This window comes from Stenella coeruleoalba (assembly GCF_951394435.1).
Source record: "Stenella coeruleoalba genome assembly, chromosome: 6".
Classification (NCBI taxonomy): Eukaryota; Metazoa; Chordata; class Mammalia; order Artiodactyla; family Delphinidae; genus Stenella; species Stenella coeruleoalba.
The window spans coordinates 33592762-33617303 of NC_137151.1; the positions used below are offsets into that span (position 1 = coordinate 33592762).

The window sequence follows — 24542 nt, forward strand, 5'->3', positions numbered from 1 at the left end:
ACAGCAACAAACATGAAGGCAGGTTAAGACTCTGACTTCCTTCTGAATGAAGAAGGCAACAGAAGAACGGAAGAAGACAGTGACATTTAGCAAAGATTCTTCCTCTTTCTTCTGAAAGAGTGATGTCTTTATTTGAGAATAATATTTTTGCCTAGGTCTTTCTGACAGCACTCTTCCATCTTGCCCAGAAACACATGAGCTTATCATTTTTTCTTCTCCCCTAAGGTTCATAGCTGACCTTTCCAAGTACCAACACTATCATCACCATCTTTAATTCATAAAACCTGTATCAATTGTGTGAGCCCTTGTTGTTCTCTTGTTCTGGAGAATAGTGAAAGAAGCTGATACATAGTCACTGACATGGCAGAAGTTAGTCTTACTGACTTTGCAGTATTTTGGGGTTGTGCACACACAAACACACCCCAATTAGAGGACAAAACGAACACAAGACAGAGTTGTAGACTGCGCAATATGGAGTAAAAATTTTATAGACATTCACGAGCAGCCTAAGGTATCTCTTTGAGTGGAAGTACTGTTGCAAAGCTTTGCAGATAAGGGAGAGTTTGAGCTCGACCTGCAGACTGGCTAAGATTTCGAAAGCTACTTGCATGAACTTCATACATTGAATAAATGGAAACAGGATTTACATTTAAGGTTTTGTAGCTCTTTGATTTTTAAAATCGAGTGTGTCTGCATCAGGATCTTCTTTATTTCAGCAAGATGAATGTCAAGCGTTGATAAGGGTAGGTACACCCTCTGTTCTGATTCCACAGTGGGAGGACCCAGACAAACAGGAATACCTAAAAGAACTCCTGGAAATTCTCTTCCTCTCTTATCTAGTATTTAGATAATATTTAGATAAATATCAAGTATTTTTCCCATCTCATCTTTTATTACTCCAGAACTTCAGACTTGATATGTACAGTCTCCAGCCCAAAAAAAAAAAAAAAAAAAAGTTTTCACTTCAAAGCTTTCTTTAATCCCAAAGGCCTCCTTGGGCAATGTCCCCTTCCTGTAGCAACCACTCACCCCTGGAACACATAACTTTGCTTCTTCCCAATGGGCTGCTCCCTGGCTTTCTCCTTACCTTGCACTGAACTTGCGTGGAACTCTGTGAATACCTCCAAGCTCATATCCTGCAGTTTTGTCAGATAGTTATAGAAATCATTAGTGGTTACTAGTTGATCTGCAGTTCTGTGGCACAAGTTACTATTAAGTTAGTTTCTGTGTTCTAGTGAACAGAATGGAAGTTAAGTGAGATTCATTCCTTACAGTACTGGTTGTTCGCTATAACTTTTGCAAGAAGCAACCCTTCTCCAATCCTTTGGTTTATTACCTCTGCATGATATTGAAGAATGAAAAATTCCTAATCACTCCTCCCGTTTCCCTCACTTAGACCATCTTCCCTTCTCAGTACTTACTTAGAAGCTTATTTTGACGGGCAGAACATCACATATTACAAATAGGCTGAGCAATCAGGGTTGCATATTGCAAATTGAAGTCAAGTGATTTCTGTCAAAGGCTGCAGTCAGGAGGAGTGAAATCACAGCCTTTCTTCTGCTGAGTGTCTTTCGGCTGATTATTTCCTGGGACTGGTGACTTTTCACTCTTCACGTGTGCCAGATACATTTTAGAGCTAAGGATATTATTTAAACCCCTGTTTCAGCTTCAAGCCAAGCACCCTAAATACACAATTAACTAGTCTACTGCAAATAAGGGACACCGAGATGCAGTCAGTGACCGAAAAAAACACCTTCCCAACAGATAGTGTTTAACTCCGAGATTGTAATTTCTAGAAGAAAGGTTAAACGTCAGTTCTCTCTGTGCTTTTGTAACCAACCCAAATGAGGGACCCCCTGTCATGGCCAGCCATGGTGAAACATGTAATATTAGAGGCCATGGAAGGCACTGTTATTTTGAGATGCATATGAGCTCATTGGAGAGTACATCTTTTCCTCTGAAGGTGGTTGCAAAGGATTAATAAATAGAGATTAGCAAAGGAAAATAGTGTTCCTTCATCTGTGTTCCTAATCATAGAGGGAGCATACATTTTTAAAAGGAACTTAGCTTAATTTTTATGTGAGAACAAAATTACATATAATGCAAGACACAGGTCTTAAGTGTACTACCATCTGAGTTTTTTTTTTTTTCGGTACGCGGGCCTCTCACTGTTGTGGCCTCTCCCGTTGCGGAGCACAGGCTCCGGACGCGCAGACTCAGCGGCCATGGCTCACGGGCCCAGCCGCTCCGCGGCATGTGGGATCCTCCCGGACCGGGGCATGAACCCGTGTCCCCTGCATCTCAACCACTGAGCCACCAGGGAAGCCCATGGAATTCTAAATTTTATTCATCTTTCCAAAGAACCAAATTTGGCTTTATTTATCTCTCAGTCAGGATTAAATCAGAAGCAGAACCACTGGAGATATTTGTTATGTGTGTGTGTGTGTGTGTGTATGTGTGCGTGCGCGCACACAGAAGCATGTGCTTACATGCGTGCGTGTGTATTAAGGGATTTGTTGAAGGGTTTTGACCTTACACAGTGTGGGAGCTGGTTTAACAGTTTCTGTAAAGTATAGACTTTGTGTTTGACACTGGAGCTTGAAATCCATAAGTCAGACAGCCAGGAAGGGAAGATGAATGTTAAGCAGAGGAGAATAATAACGTGCTGGAATCCACAAGTATGAGCTGGAGCCCATGTTGACAGAGTAACACCCATTGTCTTTTTTTTTTCCTGCCTCTGACCTTGGGATGTGGATGTTCTGCAGAAGGTTGGTCCCTTTGTCTTGAAATGAAAGAGACTTGGTGGAAGCTAATCATTACTATTCCACCTTATAGATACCCCCCAAAATTCTCTAAGTCGTAAGACTGACCGAAGGACTCTGTAAGAAAGGGATTACCAAACTATTTATGTAAAGCACCAGATAGTAAATATTTTAGCTTTGTGATGATCTCTGTTGCAGCTGTTTAACTCTGAGGTTGTAGTGCAAAAGTAGCCATAGACAACACTTAAATGAATGGCATGGCTGTATTGCAGTAAAGTTTATTTAAAGAAATAAGCAGTGGACCAGATTTGACCTCTAAGCTGTAGTTTGCTGTCCCCTGTTCTAGAGATTTCAATATACCTTCTTACCTTACCACAGTCTACTTAGGGGTTAACATTACAAACTTCATGTTTAATTCTGTTAATCCTGCATGTTTATCCTGTGTACTGTTGTTGTTAGATACCTTACATCTACGTATATTTTAAACCTCACTATACCCTACTATGATTTTTGCATTGTACAGTCAATTGACAAAGAAATTAAGGGAAGGAAGAAGCAATAGTCTTTCGTATTTACCCACATTAACATTTCCGATGATTTTCATTCTTTTCTGTAGTTCCAAGTTTCCATCTGATGGCATTTCCCTTTCAGTGCAAATAACTACTTTTGTTTATTTCTTGCCATGCAGGTCTGCAGGTGGTAAATTTTCTCATTATTCATTTATCTTGAAATGGCTTTTTGGGGACCAGCATTTTTCAAGGACAAAGATACAGATATCTGGTAGAGAATTCTAGGTTGACAGTTTTCTTTCAGCACTTTAAAAATACTATTTCCTTGTTTTTTAGCCTCCATCCTTTTCTGATGAGAAGTCAGGCGACATTTCTATCTTTGGGCTCTCTTATATAATGTGTCTCATTTTTCTCTGGCTGCTTTCAACATTTCCTCTTCATCTTTGGCTTTTAGCATTTGGATGATGGTAAATGTAATTGTATTTATCTTACTTGTAATTCATTGAGATATTGGACCTGAAGGTAATGTTTTTCACCAGATTTGGAAAATGTTCAGCCATTATTTCTTCAAGTATTTTTTCCCCATTTTTTTCTCTTTTCTACCTCTAGGTATCCATTTATACAGAGTTTAGCCTACCTGATGTTGTCCCACAGGTCACTGAGGCTCTGCTCTATTTTCCTCTCCAGTCTTTATTGTCTCTGTTTTTCAGATTGAATAATTTTATTTTTTCAAGTTCATTGATCCTTTCTTTTGCCACCTTCAAACTGTCATTAATTCCATTTGTTGACTTTTCAGTTTATTTCCAGAAATTCTACTTTTAAAAAAAAGTGTCCATTTCTTTGTCTTCGGTCATATTTATAATAGCTACTTTAAATTATTTGTCAATGTTTCATCATCTTGGGATATGCTTTTGCTGACTGCTTTTCTTGACTCTGGTCCACATTTTCCTGTTTTTCCACATGTCTAGTAATTGTCTGTTATATATTGGGCATTATAATATGTTCTTGAGTGTATGTATTCCGTTATTATCCTCTGAAGAGTTGATTTTTTTGTTCTAGCAAGCAGTTAATTTACTAACTTACCACCTTGAGCCTAATAAGTCTTGATTTTGTGGTTTGTTGAGTGTGTCTGTTTCAGTTTTTGCCCTAGTCTTAGGAAGTCTTAAGTCCTGGGCCTGATGCAAGGCCTTTCTGTGATTTCAATGGAAAGCTTGAAATGTTGGCCGCACCCCTCTAATTGGTCAAGATTGAAACTCTCATTACCCCACAGGGAACAGCAGCTGAACCTCTGAACACCTTTAGAGCTTTCCTAGGAGTGTCCCCTACAAAGGCTTGGTTATGGAGTCATTCAAGGATTTTAAGGTAGTTTATATGCAGATTTGGGGGCTCCCCTTCTTTGGTTCCCTCTTTATGGGAGTACCCTACCTCAGTTTCTTGTCATCCTGATGGCCCAAATTTCATCCTAAGACTGTAGTCTTTTGCTTACCTTCTAGTGATCTCCTACCACCCAGAGAGTCCCCTGAAGGGCAAAGCCATTTAATGTGGGTCTTATCCACTGTAGTTCCTTTCTTTTTTTCTTTTTTTTTTTTTTTTTTTGCGGTACGCGGGCCCCCCACTGCTGTGGCCTCCCCTGCCGCGGAGCACAGTCTCCACAGACGCGCAGGCCCAGTGGCCACGGCCCACGGGCCCAGCCGCCCCGCGGCACGCGGGACCCTCCCGGACCGGGGCACGAACCCGCGTCCCCCGCATCGGCAGGCAGACCCCAACCACTGCGCCACCAGGGAAGCCCAGTTCCTTTCTTTTAAGGTTCAAACTCCTTCTCATTTTGCCCCTTTTCCTTACTCTTCATTGTCTTGTAAGTATCAATATCTGTGGGAAGATTATTCCAATATAAGCTTCTCTGCCATTGCCAATATATATCAATAATTTCTCAGCTTTGCTTTATAAAGAATTCCAAGTTAAATTGCTCACACAGTTCTTACACAAGGAAGAACTCTAAAGGGAAGATCTAAAAGTGTTCAGAGATTCAGCTGCTGTTCACTGTGGGGTAGTGCAGTTCAGGAGTCTGCCCTGGCCAAGAAACAATCTGAGTTATTTCTTATCACTGCTCTGACCTTCTCCTGCCTTTTGGTATATAAGCCGGCTCTCTCTTGCTTTCAACACACTAACCACCATTTCTAGTTTGGCAAAGAGAGTGTTTTTTGTTTTGCGGTACGTGGGCCTCTCACTGTTGTGGCCTCTCCCGTTGCGGAGCACAGGCTCTGGACACGCAGGCGCAGCGGCCATGGCTCACGGGCCCAGCCGCTCCGCGGCATGTGGGATCTTCCCGTACCGGGGCACGAATCCGTGTCCCCTGCATCTCAACCACTGCGCCACCAGGGAAGCCCGAGAGTGTTTTTTTTTTTGTTTTTTGTGTTTTTTTTGGTGGTACGCGGGCCCCTCACTGCCGTGGCCTCTCCCGTCGTGGAGCACAGGCTCCGGACGCACGGGCCCAGCCGCTCCGCGGCACGCGGGATCCCCCCAGACCGGGGCACGAACCCGTGTCCCCCGCATCGGCAGGCGGACTCTCAACCACTGTGCCACCAGGGAAGCCCCGAGAGTGTATTTTTAATGAGGGCTCTCCCTCTCCTGGACACCATGGCTAGAGAGTGAGTAGGTGAGTGCAGTTTGCCCTGGATACTGGCACAGTGGCATGGGTCTTCAGGTGAAGACCTCCAGGTGGTAATCCCACCGCCAGAGGCCCAGTGCTGTCGAAGAACTGATTCAAAAACCAGCTTCCCATCTGAGAGCAGATTACTTCCTGTAACAGATTCCTAGGCAGTTGAAAACCTTTGTTTTTCATACTGGAAAGAACTTGTGTTCACATATTTACTAGCAGTTTCTATTGAGTAGATGAATAGCATTCCAGGGTAAGACATACATTTAAGTATATGCACATTACTCTGTCAGCCTCACAAGCTGAGTATCATTGTCCAAATTTACATGTTCTTAAGCAGACATGTTTCCTTTCCACAGGAAGAAGAACCTGCTAAGGGCTGGGAGAGATAAAAGGAATTAAGTTATAAGGCAACCTGGTTTTTGAGAGACATCGCTAGCCAAGGACGTATCTAGCAGGCATAGCATGTATGTGTTAGGCCAGTGGGCTTGCAGATTTCATGAAACTCCGGATAAATCAAATGGAACTAAAAATGAAGTAGCTCTCAGCCTTTCTTCAAACTTGTACCCAAGCGTTTGATGTACTTGGGGGTGTTCTCAATATTGTAGGCCTTAAGCTTCTTTTTTTGTTATTGTGTTTTATTCTCACTCTGCTTCTTTTTGTAGTACCAAAAACTTATTATCAGGGTGTCATCTTAATTCTAAATTAACTTACAGTTTATTTTTCCTTGCTAAAAAGGGAGGAGGGAGACTATAACCAAGCAACCAAAACAAAATGAAAAACTCAGTTCATATGAGTGAGTGAAAACAAAAATTTATCTTGATCTCCCATTAAAAGAATAATCAAAGTACTTCCTCAGTGCCCGTAGATGTCTTGATGTCTAATCAGAATCCCTGTCCTTCACCAACAGCGACAAAAAAGTTTGTGACAGATGATTCAAAAAGGGGCATCGTCCGCATGCCACAATGAAGACCCAGTGTGCCCAACATTAAATAAATAAATGTATGTATGTATGTTGTTGGGAATTCGCTGGCGGTCCAGTGATTAGGACTTGGCTTTTTCACTGCTGTGGCCCAGGTTTAATCCCCGGTCGGGGAACTAAGATCCTGCAAGCCGTGCAGCCAAAAAAAAAAAAAAAAAAAATGCGGAGGGCATTGTATGATGGGGAGAGAAAACACCTATTTTTGGCAGTTTGTACAATCAAAATAGCCTAGGAATATAGCCAGTCTTCTACAGTTACTAACTCTTCATTGCTTGCTTTTCTTCTTTAGTTTCAACAAAGAAATACAAACAGATGTTCATAAACTGGGTATATATTTCTTTTTCTTTTAATTAATTAGTTTTATTTATTTCTGGCTGAGTTGGGTATTTGTTGCCGCGTGCGGGCTTTCTCTAGTTGCAGCGATCGGGGGCTACTCTTTGTTGCAGTGCGCGTGCTTCTCATTGCGGTGGCTTCTCTTGTTGCAGAGCACGGGCTCTAGGCACGCGGGCTTCAGTAGTTGTGGCTTGCAGGCTCTAGAGCTCAAACTTAGTAGTTGTGGCGCACGGGCTTAGTTGCTCCGTGGCATGTGGGATCTTCCCGGACCAGGGATCGAACCCGTGTCCCCTGCATTGGAGGTGGATTCTTTTTTTTTTTTTTTTAAGATGTTGGGGGTAGGAGTTTATTAATTAATTAATTAATTTTTGCTGTGTTGGGTCTTCGTTTCTGTGCGAGGGCTTTCTCTAGTTGTGGCGAGAGGGGGCCACTCTTCATCGTGGTGTGCAGGCCTCTCACTATCGCAGCCTCTCTTGCTGCGGAGCACAGGCTCCAGACGCGCAGGCTCAGTAGTTGTGGCTCACGGGCCTAGTTGCTCCGGGGCATGTGGGATTCTCCCAGACCAGGGCTCGAACCCGTGCCCCCTGCATTAGCAGGCAGATTCTCAACCACTGCGCCACAAGGGAACTCTCTCTTTCTTTTTCTTAACAAAATCCAAATCCCAAACGCTTTGACAGTCTGATAAGAATAGTCAGAAATGTGTGAGCTGTGCTTAACCATGTTTTAGAAGAAAAATTGAACCATTTGTTGTTGGAAGGGAGTAGGGAGATGTGTGTGCTCCACGTTCTAGGGGATGTGGCTGTTACAGTATGATAGCTGCGGTAAACTGCATGGGAAAAGAGGGAAGTTATGAAAGGCCCTCCCTTGTTTATTGGACAAGGAGAATAGGTGTGAAAATCGCTTTAGGCTCCCAACTTGAGAATATCATGTCGTTTTGCAAGTATAATCTTGAATTTTTAATGTCCGCCATCTACTTCCCAGTATCTTTTCTTAAATCTAAATTGACAGCTGAGGTTGCATTAAAATCTGTCAGTACTATATCTTATTTGTTTTATTTGAATGTCTGTATCAATTTTTATTTACTTTTTATTGGCGTATAGTTGATTTATAACTATATATATTCTTCAAATTCTCTTCCCTTATAGGTTATTACAAAATATTGAGTTGAGTTCCCAGTGCTATACAGTAGGTCTTGTTGGTTATCTGTTTTTTATGCAGTAGTGTGTATATGTTAATCCCAAACTCATAATTGTCCCCCCACCTTCCCCTTCGGTAGCCATAAGTTTGTTTTCTATGTCTGTGAGTCTCTTTCTGTTTTGGAAATAAGTTCTTTTGTATCTTTCTTTCTTTCTTTTTTTTTTTAGATTCTACATATAAATGATATCATATGATATTTATTTTTGTCTGGCTTACTTCACTTAGTATGATAATCTCTAAGTCCATCCTTGTTGCTGCAAATGGCATATGTTTTATTTTTTTAAATATTAAAACTTTTTAAAACTTTTTTTCTAGGAATACGATACCATTATAACTTTTTATTTTGTTTTTGATGCATAAAACAAGCATTTTCCCAATTTAGGGACTGTTATGTCCATTTATTATAACTGGATACTTAAGATGGTAGCCACATGGAATGTTTTACGTCCCTTACATTGTTACTTAAAATGCTGAAGAACATTTTGTTGTGGAAGAAATGATAACAGGGATTAAGTATGAACTCATATGAATAGAATAGGAGTATATCAGTAGAATATATATATATATATATCTCAATAGAATATGGGAGAATATATTTCCCATACAGATGAATACATGTAGATTTATGCATGAAAAGAACTCTGATTCCCTAAATCATATTGTTCATGCAGTTTTATCTTCCATTCCCAGAGCTATTAGAATATACAGCAGATGCCTTTGTGCTATTCATTTAAAAAGACTTGAACTTTTTTCCTTCCGTAAATTCAAAGCATTTCAGTCACCGGCTGTATCTCACACCTTAGTCACTGGCTGTATCTCACACTCCATCCAGTGCTGTGGCATGAAATGAATCAGAGATGGGTAACACACACACAGAGAGATACGGACAGCAGGACAAGTATATTGAACAAGTAGGCGAATTGAGTGAACGAGAGCTAGTGTGTAATATTTCAGTGTGACATAGGCATCTCTCTTTCTTACAGCTTTATCTCCCTCAGCATTTCTTATTTGACTTTGAAGGCTGAGGGTGACATGAGGCAATAAATGAGTGCCAGGTGTGGTACCTGGCACAGAAAGGATAATTCAGATGTTGCAAAGTTTTACTGACTCCATCTACTGCATGAAGAAACAGGCTCAGGAAGGTCCAGTAACCTGCCCAGGTTGTCCCCTGGTGAGCAGCAGAGAGAGAATCCCAGTTGAGATCTCTTAGACACCCTGCCCTTTCCAGCACATAATCTTTTTTTTGGGGGGGGGGATGGGAGGAAGTGAAAATATATTTACTTTCCAATTACATGATCTTGTATATAAGAAATACATCCCCCAACACACAACTAGAACTAACAAATGAATTCAGAAACATTTCAAGAAACATGATCAATGTAAAAAATCAGTTATATTTCTATAAACTAGTAATTAACAATCCAAAAATAAATTAATAACTTTACTTACAATAACATCAAAAAGAATAAAATACTTAGCAATAAATCCAGCAAAGAAATCCAGCGCATAATGTGTACTCACCTTTTCTCCTGTTTCCACTGCTGGGGTGGAATGTGGTCAGGTACTCAAATACCAGGGCACAGAGGGCTGCTTTCTCTTGGAGCATTTTACAGTGTCAATTCCAGGAGCAGGTCGCTTCATAATGAGCAGGCAGGTAGCATGGTGGCCAAGGAGGGAAGATGGCATTTCATGAGAGGATTCATCTACTATTTGAAGCTCGGACAAGACAGACGTTTTTCCTTTGTTTTATTGAGATAGAATCAACATACAGTGCTATGTCCGTTTAAGGTGTCCAGCATAATGGCTGACTTACATATATTGTGAAATGATTGCCACAGTCAGTTTAGTTAACATCCATCCATAATCTCAAATAGATACAAAAAAAAGGGCAGGGGTGAAAAAAATGGTGTTTTTCTTGTCATGAGAAGTTTTAGGATCTCCCTTAGCAACTTTGAGATAAACCATACAACAGTGTTAACTACAGTCAGAAGACAGATTTTTATAGTTTTACAACTTCAGAGGCTTATGCTGTGCCATTTTGGAAATACATTTGAAAATTTGAAAAGAATTTACCTATTACCTGCCAAGTAGGCATCAGGGAGAACTTAATTAAGTGTAAATGGATGAAAAAGGGTATTAGAAGCTGCTGTAAATCGAAGAAGGGGTTAAACATTCACAGTTATCTTTAGAGACCCCTTGTCCGAAAAATAACGTGGGCTTCCTTACTGGTGAAAGACAGCTTTCTGCTCCTTGACAATTTACAACTTTAGGTATAAACTCTATTCAGCTGTAAAGACTTGAGGCATCGGTATCTTTGGAAGTCCACAAGTCGAATTTTCATCCTCATAATGTAGCTGTCACTCTCCTTTTCCTTGGATTTCACGTTTTTCAGCACGTTGCTTCTCTCCTCAAAGACTCTGTTTCTTCCCCAGCGTCATAGCACCCAGCTGCCCGAGTGTACGCAGTGACCTTCATATTCCCGCAGTGGGTGATGGTGTTCTCTGCCTGGAATTTGCAGCTCTCCAGGGTGTGGTGTCAGCTAACCTTTCCAAGCTGAAGTTTCCTCCTGCCCTGCTCTGAGTCTGCTGCTTTAGCCACATTGATCCTCTCCCCTCTCCCACACCCGCTCAAACATTGATGTTTGATTGGTTGCTCTTACCCACTGGGGGTAGATTTCCTTTCTCAGTAGGACACTCGGGGTTAAAACATAGGATAAAAGATCTGTTTTCCATCTCTGGCCTCAAAAAGGATTCTGTACCTACTATTAGCAATCATTAACCCCCTTTCAACCTCCCTTTCCCCCAGCCCGAAGCAGCCACTAACCTACTTTCTGTCTCTCTGGATTTGCCTGTTCTGGACATTTTATATAATATGTGGTCTTTTGTGACTGACTCCTTTCACTTAGCTTAATTTCTTCAAGGTTTATCCACGTTGTGGGATGAATCAGTACTTCATTCCCAGTATGGCTGAGTAATACCGCATTGTGTGGATGTACCGCATTTTGTCTGTCCATTCATCCACTGATGAACATTTGGATTGTTTCCAGTGTTCACCTTTTGGCTCTCATGAATAATGCTGCCATGAACTTTTGTGTGGGTCTAGGTTTTCATTTTTCTTGGGTATCTACCTAGGAGTGGAATTGCTGGGTCAAAGGGTAACGCTATGTGTTACTTGTTAAGGAGCTGCTAGACTGTTTTCCAGAATAGCTGCATTATTTTCTCTTCCTGCCAGCAGTGCTTGAGGGTTCTGATTTCTCTACATTCTTGCCAACACTTGTTATGACCTGAATTTTTGATTATAGCGGTTTCAGTGGATGAAGCGATATATCATGGTGGTTTTCATTTGCGTTTCCCCGATTGCTAATGATGATGAACTTTTTTTTTCATGTCACTGTCAGGTGTTTAACCCCAGCTGTTTTCTGCCCACTGCACATACGTGTTCCTAGGTGTGTGATGACCAGCCTTTTCTGCCTGAATATTCTAAGGAATGTGACATGCTTGTATCAGTAGCAGTACCTGGGGGCCTATCAGAATGGAGGGTGTGTGTGTGTGTTTGTGTGTTTCTGTATGTGTGTGTACACAACATTCTTACAGACCCTGCCCCTCCTACTGAGAATCCCTTTTAATTAAATTATTTTATTTTATTGAATTATATATAGTTGATTTACAATGTTGTTTCAGGTGTACAGCACAGTGATTCAGTTTTTTATATATGTGTATATATATATGTATGTATATATATTCTTTTCCCTTGTAGATTATTACAAAATATTGAGTATAGTTCCCTGTGCCATACAATAGTTCCTTATTGGTTATCTATTTTATGTATAGTAGTGTGTATATGGTAATCCCAATCTCCTAATTTATCCCTCCCCCGCTTTCCCCTTTGGTAACCGTAAGTTTGTTTTCTAAGTCTGTGAGTCTATTTCTGTTCTGTAAATAAATGCATTTGTATCCTTTTTTTTTTTAGATTCCATATATAAGCGATATCCTATCAATATGATATTTATCTTGCTCTGTCTGGCTTACTTCACTTAGTATGATAATTTCTATGTCCATTCATGTTGGTGCAAATGGCATTATTTCATTCTTTTTTATGGCTGAGGAATAGTCCATCGTATACATATACCGCATCACCTTTATTCTTTCATCTGTCGATGGACATTTAGGTTGCTTCCATGTCTTGGCTGTTGTAAATAGTGCTGCAGTGAACATTGGGGTGCATGTATCTTTTTGAATTAGAGTTTTCTTTGGGTAAAGGCCCAGGAGTGGGATTGTAGGACCATATGGTAGCTCTATTTTTAGTTTTCTGAGGAACCTCCATACCGTTCTCCATAGTGGCTGTATCAATTTACATTCCCACAAACAGTGTAGGAGGGTTCCTTTCTCTCCACCCCCTCTCCAGCATTTATTATTTGTAGACATTTTAATGATGGCCATTCTGACCGGCGTGAGGTGATACCTCATTGTACTGAGAATCTTAATCCTAGATATTCTTTTTAATTCTGTATTACCAATGAAAGGTAAAACGGTATTAATGTTAGCTTCAAAGCTTAATGAGGTGGAAATTCTGCAAAAATAAATAAACAAACAAATGACCCCAGGGTATGACAGAAGAAAAGCCTAAATAATCTAGGGTTACTTGGCTGTTACTGTGGTTTGAAATTTTTGACGTTGATTATACTTGACGCTGTGTTTTCATAGTCCTCACAACTTCGTTTTTTTTTTACACATTAGCGTCATCCTTGAAAAGCTGTGCATGATTGAACAACTGTCCATTGAATATGATTTTCCTGTTGACTTCCATTATGCCTATAGTGTTTGCTTATGGGCAGTACTGTAGCTCCAGGTTTTTAGCAAGTCCCTGAGGCCCTTGGAGTGCTTCTTCAGAGACAAGTAAAAACTGATCATTTTATTCTTCAGGGTTGACTCTTTGGGTTTCTGGTGTAGAGTGTGAATATGGTGATGATGGCGGTCGTGTGCCTTTTCATACCAAGAGCCAGAGTAGTGGAAACAGTCTTGACCCAGAAGACAGAAGCCTGGGTTGAACATGCAGAATGTGTTGTGCATGAGAGGTAACTAGTGAATTTTATTAAACCACTGAATGCAGAAGGCAGTTCATCTCTCTAGGCCTTATTATGAATCAGGAAAAGTCAACAGCTTACTAATATGGCTTCAGAAGTCCTCTGCAGCTCTGAAATTCTTTGGTACAGTGATTGCATTTCTAGCTTCTTACATTGAAAAACAAAACAAAACCAACAAAATGCAAACAACTCTTTTCAAAGTGCCTGGCGTCCATCCCTGGGAGTCCGTGAGTGTGTCGTGCCCATTACCCGTCATGACTCCCCAGCTCCTTCAGTGGGCAGAGAGCTTCCTGTTCCTGTGGGCCCTGGAATATGGGCTCTGGAATATGTGTACATGATTCAGTTATGGAAATTAAATCACTTTTTCATAATGCAAATGTAAAAAGTGGCCCTAAATGAATATTTGCCAACTGAGAATGACTGGTGAGGTCATTCGTAATGGGAGATTGTATTTCACCATGGCTGATTCCTGGCCGATTTATTGCTGGTAACTCCTGACGTGAGGCCGGCTGATGGAGGCGCTGGCAAGAGCATGGTCTCCAGGCTGAGCACAGAGGTGAAGTCAAGCTCCCGGCTGGTGCAGTGCTCACGTGGGCACCCTGCAGGGGCCATCTGATAACTGGGGCGGTGTGTTCCTATCGGGTGTTCGGAGAGAAACACTACCTTACCCTACACAAAAAACAGAATTGCTGGAGACCCTTTATCTTTTGAGAGGAAATATGCTTGGGGTACCTTTGGGCCGAATCGAGCCCTCACTCATGAAGATGGTTATCTTAGCTGCTGGCAAAGACACTGGACCAGGAGATTGAACTCGGTTTCCTAAAACTTCCAGGGGTAGACAGATGGTCACGTTTTTTGAGATTTCTGAGAGATTTTTAAATTTCCTTTTTCATCTTCCATTAAAATAGCAATGGTGAAGAAATCAGGCACCCTTAACCTATCTGATGCCTGTTCAGTTCTAGATAAAAAATTAATGGCACTGTGTTTTACAGGTTCTTAAGAAGAAGTACCGTTTCAAACACGTTGTCTTTGCTGTAATTAATATTCAAACACGTCATCTTTGCAATAATTAATATTCAGGCACGTCGTTCTTGCTGTAATTAATATTCAGACACGTCATCTCTGCTGTAATTAATATTCAGACACGTCGTCTTTGCTATGATTACTATTCAGACACGTCGTCTTTGCTGTAATTAATATTCAGAAAAGTGAACCTTGCCAAAGGAGGCTCTCTTGGGAGGGTCAACTTTCATTCTAAAATAACTATCTTCTTTCTGTGTAGGGCTCACAAAACACCTCTCCCCCTCTCCACCACCTCCCCCTTGCCTCCCACTACCCACCACACACATCCACTCCCCTGCTCTCCTGTCCTCACTTTATCATCACCACCTGGGAGCATGTAGCCGAGTTTCTTACAGGTGGTACCACGCACAAGTATTTATAGAATCGGACTAAGGGTGACACCTGGCTGCCATCCTTGTTTGTTGTGAGCCTCTTTTTATAACCATATTCCTGGAGCTCTTTTGTTCAACAGAGTCAGGAAAGGTTATCATTTACTTGAAATAAGTTTGTAGTAGGTGAGTGTTTTATGATGCTGCATAGTTGATAGTTGATGACTTTAAAAACAGACAGCATCTCCATGTATATGTATTGAACTTGGCAGCTAAAACTAAAGGTATCCTTGTATGGTACCCAATGGATCTTGTGTTTGACTTGTAAATGCATCAGGACAGTTAACATATGAGTCATTAAGATCATATCTCACAAAACTGCAAGCCTCTCTTTTTAAATACTAATAAGGTATGAATGTCAGTCATTCACATGGGGGATAGGCCACTTCCTCCCTCCCTGCATTGGCAATGAGTCTTCTTTTTTTTTACATCTTTATTGGAGTATAATTGCTTTACAATGGTGTGTTAGTTTCTGCTTTATAACAAAGTGAATCAGTTATACATATACATATGTTCCCATATCTCTTCCCTCTTGCGTCTCCCTCCCTCCCACCCTCCCTATCCCACCCCTCTAGGTGGTCACAAAGCACCGAGCTGATCTCCCTGTGCAATGCGGCTGCTTCCCACTAGCTATCTATTTTACATTTGGTAGTGTATATATGTCCATGCCTCTCTCTCGCTTTGTCACAGCTTACCCTTCCCCCTCCCCATATCCTCAAGTCCATTCTCTAGTAGGTCTGTGTCTTTATTCCCGTCTTACCCCTAGGTTCTTCATGACATTTTTTTTTTCTTAGATTCCATATATATGTGTTAGCACGCGGTATTTGTCTTGCGGCAGTGAGTCTTCTTTCACTGCTCCTCCTTGTGACATTTTTCCTTGTGTGGAGCCCAGATTCCTTTGGCTTGTTTAGTGTGTGGTCCGGAACTCTTGCGTTTCTGTTTCAGAGATTCCCAGTGAGGACCGCCCACCCCCTTTCTTCCGTGGCTCTTTCTTCTCCCTGTGCTCCTCTGGAACTGGGGCTCTTAATCCCTTTGTTACATTTGTTCATCTGTCTAAAAAAATACAATGGAGTTGCCAGGGTGCCAGGCAGTAGGTTGGGTGCTGGGCCACAGCCCTGAGGGTGGGTGTCCCGCCTTCCAGGAGGCTATACCCGAGGAGGGGGCTCTGCTGTATGTGGTCCCTCCCCCTAGTCCTGGGGAGCTCCTCCAGGGTATGGACCATGTCTTTCAAGGATGCAGGTTTTTTTTTTTTTTTTTTGCGGTACGCGGGCCTCTCACTGCTGTGGCCTCTCCCGCCGTGGAGCACAGGCTCCTGACGCGCAGGTTCAGCGGCCATGGCTCACGGGCCCAGCTGCTCCGCGGCATGTGGGATCTTCCCAGACCGGGGCACGAACCCGTGTCCCCTGCATCGGCAGGCGGACTCTCAACCACTGCGCCACCAGGGAAGCCCAAGGATGTAGCTTTGACATGGAAGCACATGGCCAGCAGCAGGCTTTTGAGAGATGTTCCAGGCGGCTGTGGGCTGAGTTTGGAGGTAGCCGCTGAGGATTTTGAAGCGTCTCCTTTCCAAACTATAAGATGAGATAATTGTCTTCCTTGTTCAGGAGGATGTGGTGAGTATAAAATGTGCTAACGTGTGTGCCAGCGCTTTAGAAAGGCTGGTACTGTATCAAGGGAGGTCGTGTTGTCCACCTCTGTTTCCTCTATCACCCTTTTCAATTCTCACAGTCCCTCTGAGACTGTCTTTACCATTTACTTCTGCCCTGTACTCTCCCACTTTCCTTCCTTCCTTGGGCAGAGGAAGCCATGAGTTAAAAACCTCTGTGTGTCTGGTTCCATATCTCTTTGTCTCTGTCGCTTCCAGATATGTATTTGAAATGCTGTTGTGTCTCTCAATCTGTGTATGCATGTTAGGACCGTCGGGGAGACTATGGCTCCACGCTTGATGGGAACACGCTGCTCTGGGTGTGTTTATGGCATCTTTCGTCACTTCTCCTGCTGTACATGTGCTCTTCCTGAGTTGTAAGCATTTTTGATAATAAGAAAAATGTTCTCTTAGATTAAACCTAATATTTGACCTCCTACTACCCTGATAAAACAACAGAGTTTTTTGCACCTAGGGTACCTTGCCTTTTTTCTAATACCTGGTTGACGGTACCATAGAATCAGTTCAGAGGTGAAGTTTTCAGTGCAAGATGCTACTTGGGCTGGTGTATGAGGGTAAGAGATGAAACTGATTCCTAAACAGTAGAAGAGCTGAGCTTCTTTGCTTACATTAACATCTTCTTTTTCCTTTGCCCTTTCACCGTTAAAAAAAAAAAGATGACCTGTGTGAGAGGGTGGGGTGAACAGCAGGGAGAGCCTTCTAGTAATGTATCTTGGCAGAATCCTGACACCTTTTGTGCGGAGGGGCCTCATTAAGCTAAGTGTCCCCTGAAAAGCCGTCACGTTAACCTCTTTGGGCCTGAATTTTTGTGGGTTTTTTTAACCAACCTTAGGTTGGAGGCTCTTGCAAAGGTAGAAGTGTCTTCTGTGGACACAAAGGAATGAAAACATGATTCATTGAGTTTTTGTCATTGTGATGGAAACAAGGCCGGGAGCTGTCCTGTGGGGTGTGCTGAAACTCCTCAGGGCCTGGGAGGTAATGGAGTGTCTTGTTCAGGTTACTTACTGGGGGTTGGATTCTGTGAGCAGCTCGGCCCCATGGCGCTTTCCATGTCTCCCTTCCACGGATCCCTTCCACCCCAGAGCCTCAAGTCATCCAGCTACACTTTTGGAAGCCACTGTTTATTCAAACCCACCACTGTGTAACAAAATAATGAGAAAATTCCTCATGAGATCATGGAAATGCAGAGGAGCCCCTGTTGGATTAGCTGACACACTGCTGCTTGGAAGAGGAGCAAAAAATGCTGGTCTAGCAGGGGTCTCAGCTCAGACTCATTCTCCCTGAGCCCAAGGGTCAGGCCGGGGATGGTGGGGAGGCAGGCAGAACATGCGTATGTTTATTCAGCCCAGCAGCACTCACTGAGTGCCTGGTGATGGAGCAGAAAGACGTAACCTTCCCACCTCCTAGGAGGGGAGGTGAACAGATGCGAACAAGAGAACAGGATTGCTCACTGTGGTGGGAGGGCCAGAAGCCGCAGGGCAGCACTCAGCCCTGACTCGGTCCTGACTCAGCCTGGGGATGGAGAAGAAGGATCAGGGCTCTCTTCAGGTGGGGATGCTCGAGCTAGGTCTTAAAGGAGGAGGGGCTTTAAATGGGTGGAGGGAACCGGGAGGGGTGACAGGAAGGGCACGCCGGACAGGGGAGTGCCTGCAGATGTCCTTTAAAAAGTCAGTTCAGGGCTTCCCTGGTGGCACAGTGGTTGAGAGTACGCCTGCCGACGCAGTGGACACGGGTTCGTGCCCCAGTCCGGGAGGATCCCACATGCCGCGGAGCGGCTGCGCCCGTGAGCCAGGGCCACTGAGCCTGCGCGTCCGGAGCCTGTGCTCCGCAACGGGAGAGGTCACAACAGTGAGAGGCCCACGTACCAAAAAAAAAAAAAAAAAAAGTTAGTTCAGCAGGTCTTTGCAGAAGTGAGGATCCTCATTTGGGGAGTCTCTTAGCATGGCCAATATCGGGGTCTGTGCCTGTTTTTGTAAATAAAGTTTTATTGGAACACAGCCACACCCATCCTCTGCCTGTCGTCTGTGGCTGCTTTCCTGCTACATCCCAGACAGAGACCATGTGGCCTGCCCAGACTAAAATATTTATTGTCCAGCCCTTTATGGAAAAAGTTTGCTGACTCTTAGCATAACATTTTTTTATTTCTTGAAACTCTTAAATGAAGAGGACCCACACTGCCAGCAACTAGGCTTTGCCTGCAGCCTTCACGGACCTGCTGGTTTATTTTAACACTCGGCGATTTCTCTTCGTCCCGCACTGCCGTACCTCCAGCTCACCTCATTTCAATAACTTCTGGCTCTGAACATCTGGAACTAGAGTAATACCTCTTGTGTGTAAAGAAAGAGGAGTAATTTACCCCTGAGTATCTCAGATGTCTGATTATCCCAACCCTCGGCTGTTTTGGACTCTGCTTAATTTCTCGGAACCTCTGCTGCGTCTTACTTGCTTAAGTAGTAAACAAAATTGGAATTTAAAATAGTGATAGGAGCAGTAGTCATTGGAAAGCACTTCTTTTCTTTGGTGAGGGAGCCCGTCTGTCAGTGGATTCTGGAGCTGGCTGTCCCCGTACACATGAGAGAGAAGGGGAGCTTCAGGGAGAGCCACCATTCAAACCTGCATTTATTTTAAAAACGAAGAGAATGCATTTCCAGAATCATGTGCATTTGAAATATTGCTTTCCTGGGTATAGTGAGTGAAAGTTGCGTGGAATTATACAGCAAATGCCAACTTTTAAGCACCTGCCATGGTCTGTGGTATCATGTGATGGGAGGGCCAGACCAGGCTTTTTTACAAACGTTAACTTAAATATTTAATAAGACCTGGATGAAATAGAGGTGCAGTTATTCCGATTTTACAGATGGGGAAACAAAGCCTCCAACAAACTGTCTTCCATGTTAACAACTAACAGACACTGCCTCCGACCTATGAAAAGGAGGATATTGATTTTACACTCTAGTTATCCTTAGGTTGATATTGTAGTTTGGGATCTAATTTCCGATTAGTACTTGGTATAGGAAACTGTCAGCAGTGAATAGTTGGGACATTTTCCAAGCATGTGCAGAAAATATAGTTGGTCCAAAAACAGAAGCATGTAGGTTTAGGGTTGTCGGCCTTTCCAGCTGAAATGATTGTTCCTAAACAAAACACTGATCGTAACTATCTTCTCCTTAAAACTTTTCAGTGCTCTGCCACCCAGGCCCTTAGTACAAAGACCAGAGTCTTTATTTTGGTGCTTGAGGCCTTTCTGGTTGGACGCTGCCTCTCAGTACCTCGTACTAGTTCACTCCAGTCAGACCAGGTCCTGCATTTGGATGTTTTCCTGAACACCATCTCTACCTTGTCCCTCTACCTGGCTCGCTCCTTCATCTTCACATCTCAGCTGAGATGTCACTGGATCCAGGGAAGCCCCGTGTCCTTCCCTTGCCCCGCCCTAACATAAGGCCTTTTACACTGCTGTTCACTTGTTTACTGGTTTGTCTGTTGTCCATCACTAAAGCTTCTGGGAGGCATTCTTTTCAGTTTTGAGTCTGTAGTTACAAGGAATAGGAATCTACTCTAGCTTGCTAATACAAAGGGAGTTTATTGGGAGGAAATAGTGGAAGAATAAGGAGATCTTGGTGGAAATTTAAGAACCGGGTCTGTAAGAAGGTGCACCTTGCAGATGCATCTTGTGGCTTTCTGAGCACATGGTTCTCTTCGCCTTTCTCTCTCCTGTGGGCTGCCTCAGCTCAAGCGCATGTCTGTTTTGTTTTATTGAAGTATAGTTGATTTACAGTGTTGTGTTAGTTTCAGGTGTACAGCAAAGTAGTTTCGGTTATTTATACACACACACACACACACACACACACACACACACACACACACCCACACACACACACACACACACACACACACACACACACACACACCCCTATTTTCTTCAGATTCTTTTCCCTTATAGGTTATTACAAAATATTGAGTAGAGTTCCCTGTGCTATACAGCAGGTCCTTATCATTTATCTATTTTATATATAGTAGTGTGCATCTGTTAATCCCAGACTCCCAATTGATCCCCCCCGCTTCTCCTTCAGTAGCCATAGGTTTGTTTTCTATGTCTGTGTGTCTGTTTCTGTTTTGGAAATAAGTTCATTTGTACCGCATTTTTAGATTCCATAAGTGATAAGCACACGTGTTCCTGAAGCTGCTCCTGGCCTCAGTTTGTCCTCATAGCCTAGCCTGGCCTCGCCGGCCCTGTGACCCTCCTAATCTCATGACTTCATTTCCTGCCCCCCACTCGTATGGTTTCTCAGTTTCCCAGTTGCAGATTTTCAGGCAAGCACTCTGGTTGGCCCGGCTCAACCTTTGCGGCTGGGCCATGCATGTCACAGGTCTCTGGCCGTGCTGGAGGTGGGCTCTGGTTGGGTCAGGTCCTCCCTGCAGACCAGTCAGAACTGTCGTCAGCTGGAGGGGCTCCCAGGGTAGACTTCTCTTTTCCTTTTCTCTCTCTGACCCTCACTTGCAATAAACTTGATAGTATCCTTTGTTGTTTTTCCTCCTTTTCAGATATCATTAATGGAGCTCAAGAAAAATGCGTATTGCCTCCTATGGATGGCTACCCCCACTGCGAGGGGAAAATTAAGGTAAGGCAGAAGGGATGTCCATTCGTCCCCATCCTCCTTAATCTGCACGAACAGCCCCTTGCTTCCCCCACCCTCCCTTCTTCTCCCCAGCGATACACATGGGCAAGCGAGCCCTTTAAGGGAGTCATTTAAGGGGCGCCTCAGTCCTGCCAGTTAGGGGCTGTGGCCATGACAACCCTTCCCTGCTTATGCCAGCTCTGTGGGGTTAGTCAACAGTGACTAAGTGGTCAGACTGAAAGGGCTGAGCCATTGCAGGCACCTGCGGTGGCTTTGAAGCTGTCACTACCACCCCCTTCCCATCCTCCAGCAGGTGATCCTTCAAGGGCCAGAGACAAGGGGCTGCCATTATTTAGTATCCACCTTCCCTCTGCCCCAGGCCTCTGCTGTGAGGTCTCCAGATCGAGATTTCAATGTCACATTTGCATGTGCAGTCCAGTACCCAGACACTCTTGGCCATTCTTTGACTCTTAACATTTTTTTTTCATCCCATTTATACGGCCAGCCCTTGGGGAGACCACTCTCCTTCGCAGTGGTTTGCAGAGAAAAGTTAGTGTTCAAGCGCCACGTAGGATGGTGAGACCAAACCACAGGGCGTTTAGCTAGCCTCCATTTGGGACTCACCGCACGCTGAGCCCCTGCCCTCGTCCGTGCGCTCTCTCCCAGGCACTGTGCCGAGGCTTGTGAAACTGTAGTTCTCCGGGGAGGGGATTCTGATGCCGGGGCACTGCATTAGGCACTTGCTCTTGATAAAACACTCCTTGCCGTTGCTTCTCCCGGGCTGCACTGCAGGGTGTGTCTCATGGCCTCTGTCCACTCCAAAGGCCTCTGTGCTAAGGCCCAGCTCAAGCCACGGTCGTCCAAGAGCTGAGCATCTGTCTCCTGACCTCAGCCCAGGGTTCCTGAGCTTCAGGCCACGGCTTGAGCCAGCCCGCTCCCCCTCCGAGCCCTCGCCGTCTCTGTTGGCAGGTGTGCCTGGCCGCAGAGATCAGGCTGCTCATCGGCGTTCTCGCCTTCTCTGGTTGTTTCAGTGGATGAAAGATATGTGGCGCTCGGATCCCTGCTACGCAGAATACGGAGTGGATGGGTCCACCTGCTCTTTTTTTATTTACCTCAGTGAGGTGAGTAGCTTCTTGTGGCTTTGTGGGGTGGGAGTGGACGGTCTGTTCTGTAGCTGAGCCTGGAATCTGAAAGGCTGAAAAACGGGTATTGTTTTCCCATGAAGGGCCTGTGATTCCCTTCTGCGTGACTCTCCTCTGTCCCCAAGTAAAGTGACTTTTTTTTTTTTTTCTCCTTGAGGGAAGAATAGTCTGAGTTCACTGTTTAATTTTTTCCCAATTAAAAAAAAAAGGTAGTAAAATACACCTAACACAAAAATGTAGTAAAACTGTTTTAATTTTTTCCCAATTAAAAAAAAAGGTAGTAAAATACACCTAACACAAAAATGTAGTAAAACTTCTTAACCATAAAGTGTAAAGTTCAGCGGCCTTAAGTCCATTCACACTGCGACCGTCACCACCATCCATCCATCTCCAGAATGCTTCCTCTTGCCCACCTGAGACTCTGTTCCCGTTAAACCATAACTCCACGTTCCCTCCCTTCTCCCAGCCCCGGCAAACACCCTTCTACTTTCTGCCTCTGACCGTGACTACTCCAAGTACTCCTATAAGTGCAGTGTACAGTATTTGTCTTTTTGTCATGGGCTGATTTCACTTCGCATAGTGTACTCAAGGTTCATCCATGTTGTACATGTGTCAGTATGTCCTTCCTTTGTAAGGCTTAATAATATGTTCCATTGTGTGTATGGACCACATTTTGTTACCCATTCATTTGTCAAATGGACCCTTGGATTGCTTCCACCTTTCAGGTATTGTGAATAATGTTGTTATGAACGTAGGTGTACACATAACTCTTTGAGGCTCTGCTTTCAATGCTTTTGGGTATAGATCCAGAAGCAGAGTTGCTGGATTAAATGGTAATTATATTTTTAATTTTTTGAGGAACCACCAAACTGTTTTCCACAGCGGCTGCACCATTTTACATTCCCACCAACAGTACACAAGGGTTCTAACTTCTCCACATCCTTGCCAGCACTTGTTATTTTCTGGGTTTTTTTTTTTTTTAGTGGCCCTCTGAATGGGTTTGAGGGGGTATCTCACTCTGGTTGTGGTTTGCATTTCCTTAATGATTAGTGGTGTTGAGCATATTTTCATATGCTTATTGGCTGAGTTAGCTATCTACTTACAGGCTGAATTATTTACTTTTTTTCCCCTTTTTATCTGAACTTCATTTGTACCCTTGAATTTAAATAGCAGCTTTTTCCCCTTTTTTTTAAGGGCTACAGGGCATTTTACAGACCACATGGAATTTGTTACATGCTTTAGGGATCTCCATTTCACCTTTAGAAAGGTTAAGGGGATAGGGTGGGGTTAAGACTTTATCCAGCGCCAATTACTGGGAGAGAACTGAGTAGGGAATGAAAACTCACTGGCTGCCCACCTCCCCACCCCCGTTATGGGCAGGGGCAGCAGCCCTAGGGGCTTGTGAAACAGACGCCAGCTAATTTCTGAGGATGTGCACTTGGCAGGCTCTTGACTGCCTTTTTTTTTTTTTTTTTTTTTTGATTCGCGCCCCCTGGTTTTGGTTCTCTTGCTGTTTAATCAGTAGTTTAATAACAGCTCCCTGGTGATGCCATGCAGAAAGGAGAATGCCTCCATTTTGAAGCTAAATGAAATGTTTTTGCCATAGTTTCCCTTGTGGGATTCAGGTACCTCTTCTCTCTGGTATAAGGTGACAGGGACAGTTTTGGGGATGGAGGCCAAGCCAGTATTGCTATAGGGCATGTGGCCCTGGAATCTGTGGGGTTTGTCCCTCTTCCGCACCCTTAACTTCTCTTGCTTCTGTAAGATCCAGTCAGACTTTTTTTTGCCAAGGTTTGCTCCACGGCCACCCCAGGGCCATCATGGGAACCGTCAGAGTTAGTGACAGTTAAAATGCCTCTTGGAAACGAAAAGCACTGAGAGGTTGGGTGTGTGATGTACTTCATTAGGTGGCTGCTGGCCAGTTGACTTTGTGGCATGTATTTGAGTGTGTTTGGAGCTTGGGTGGCCTGGGGCTGGCCTCATTTTCTTCTCCGGAGGAGTAGGGCCTGGGGCTATGGGTGAACCTTCACTCTAGTGAGAAGTCAGTTAGAGGCACGTTTCCTGCCCTGAGGAAAAAGTTCCTCATTTAGTTCAATTTTCAAACGTTTTCTTGCCATTTCCATTTGATAGACTTTAGCCAGAGTC

The 24542-nt window shown here is 43.6% G+C and overlaps 1 protein-coding gene across 7 annotated transcripts in view; it reads left to right on the forward strand.

Annotated features, from left to right (window-relative positions):
* Positions 1–24542, forward strand: part of MGAT5 (alpha-1,6-mannosylglycoprotein 6-beta-N-acetylglucosaminyltransferase) — a 581503-nt gene that overhangs the window by 409028 nt on the left and 147933 nt on the right. For all 7 annotated transcript variants that reach the window (XM_079924992.1, XM_079924993.1, XM_079924998.1 and 4 more), the window contains 2 exons: positions 21182–21258; positions 22287–22376. In XM_079924992.1, coding sequence (XP_079781118.1) covers positions 21182–21258; positions 22287–22376 — 167 coding nt within the window. The remainder of the gene's footprint in view (positions 1–21181; positions 21259–22286; positions 22377–24542) is intronic.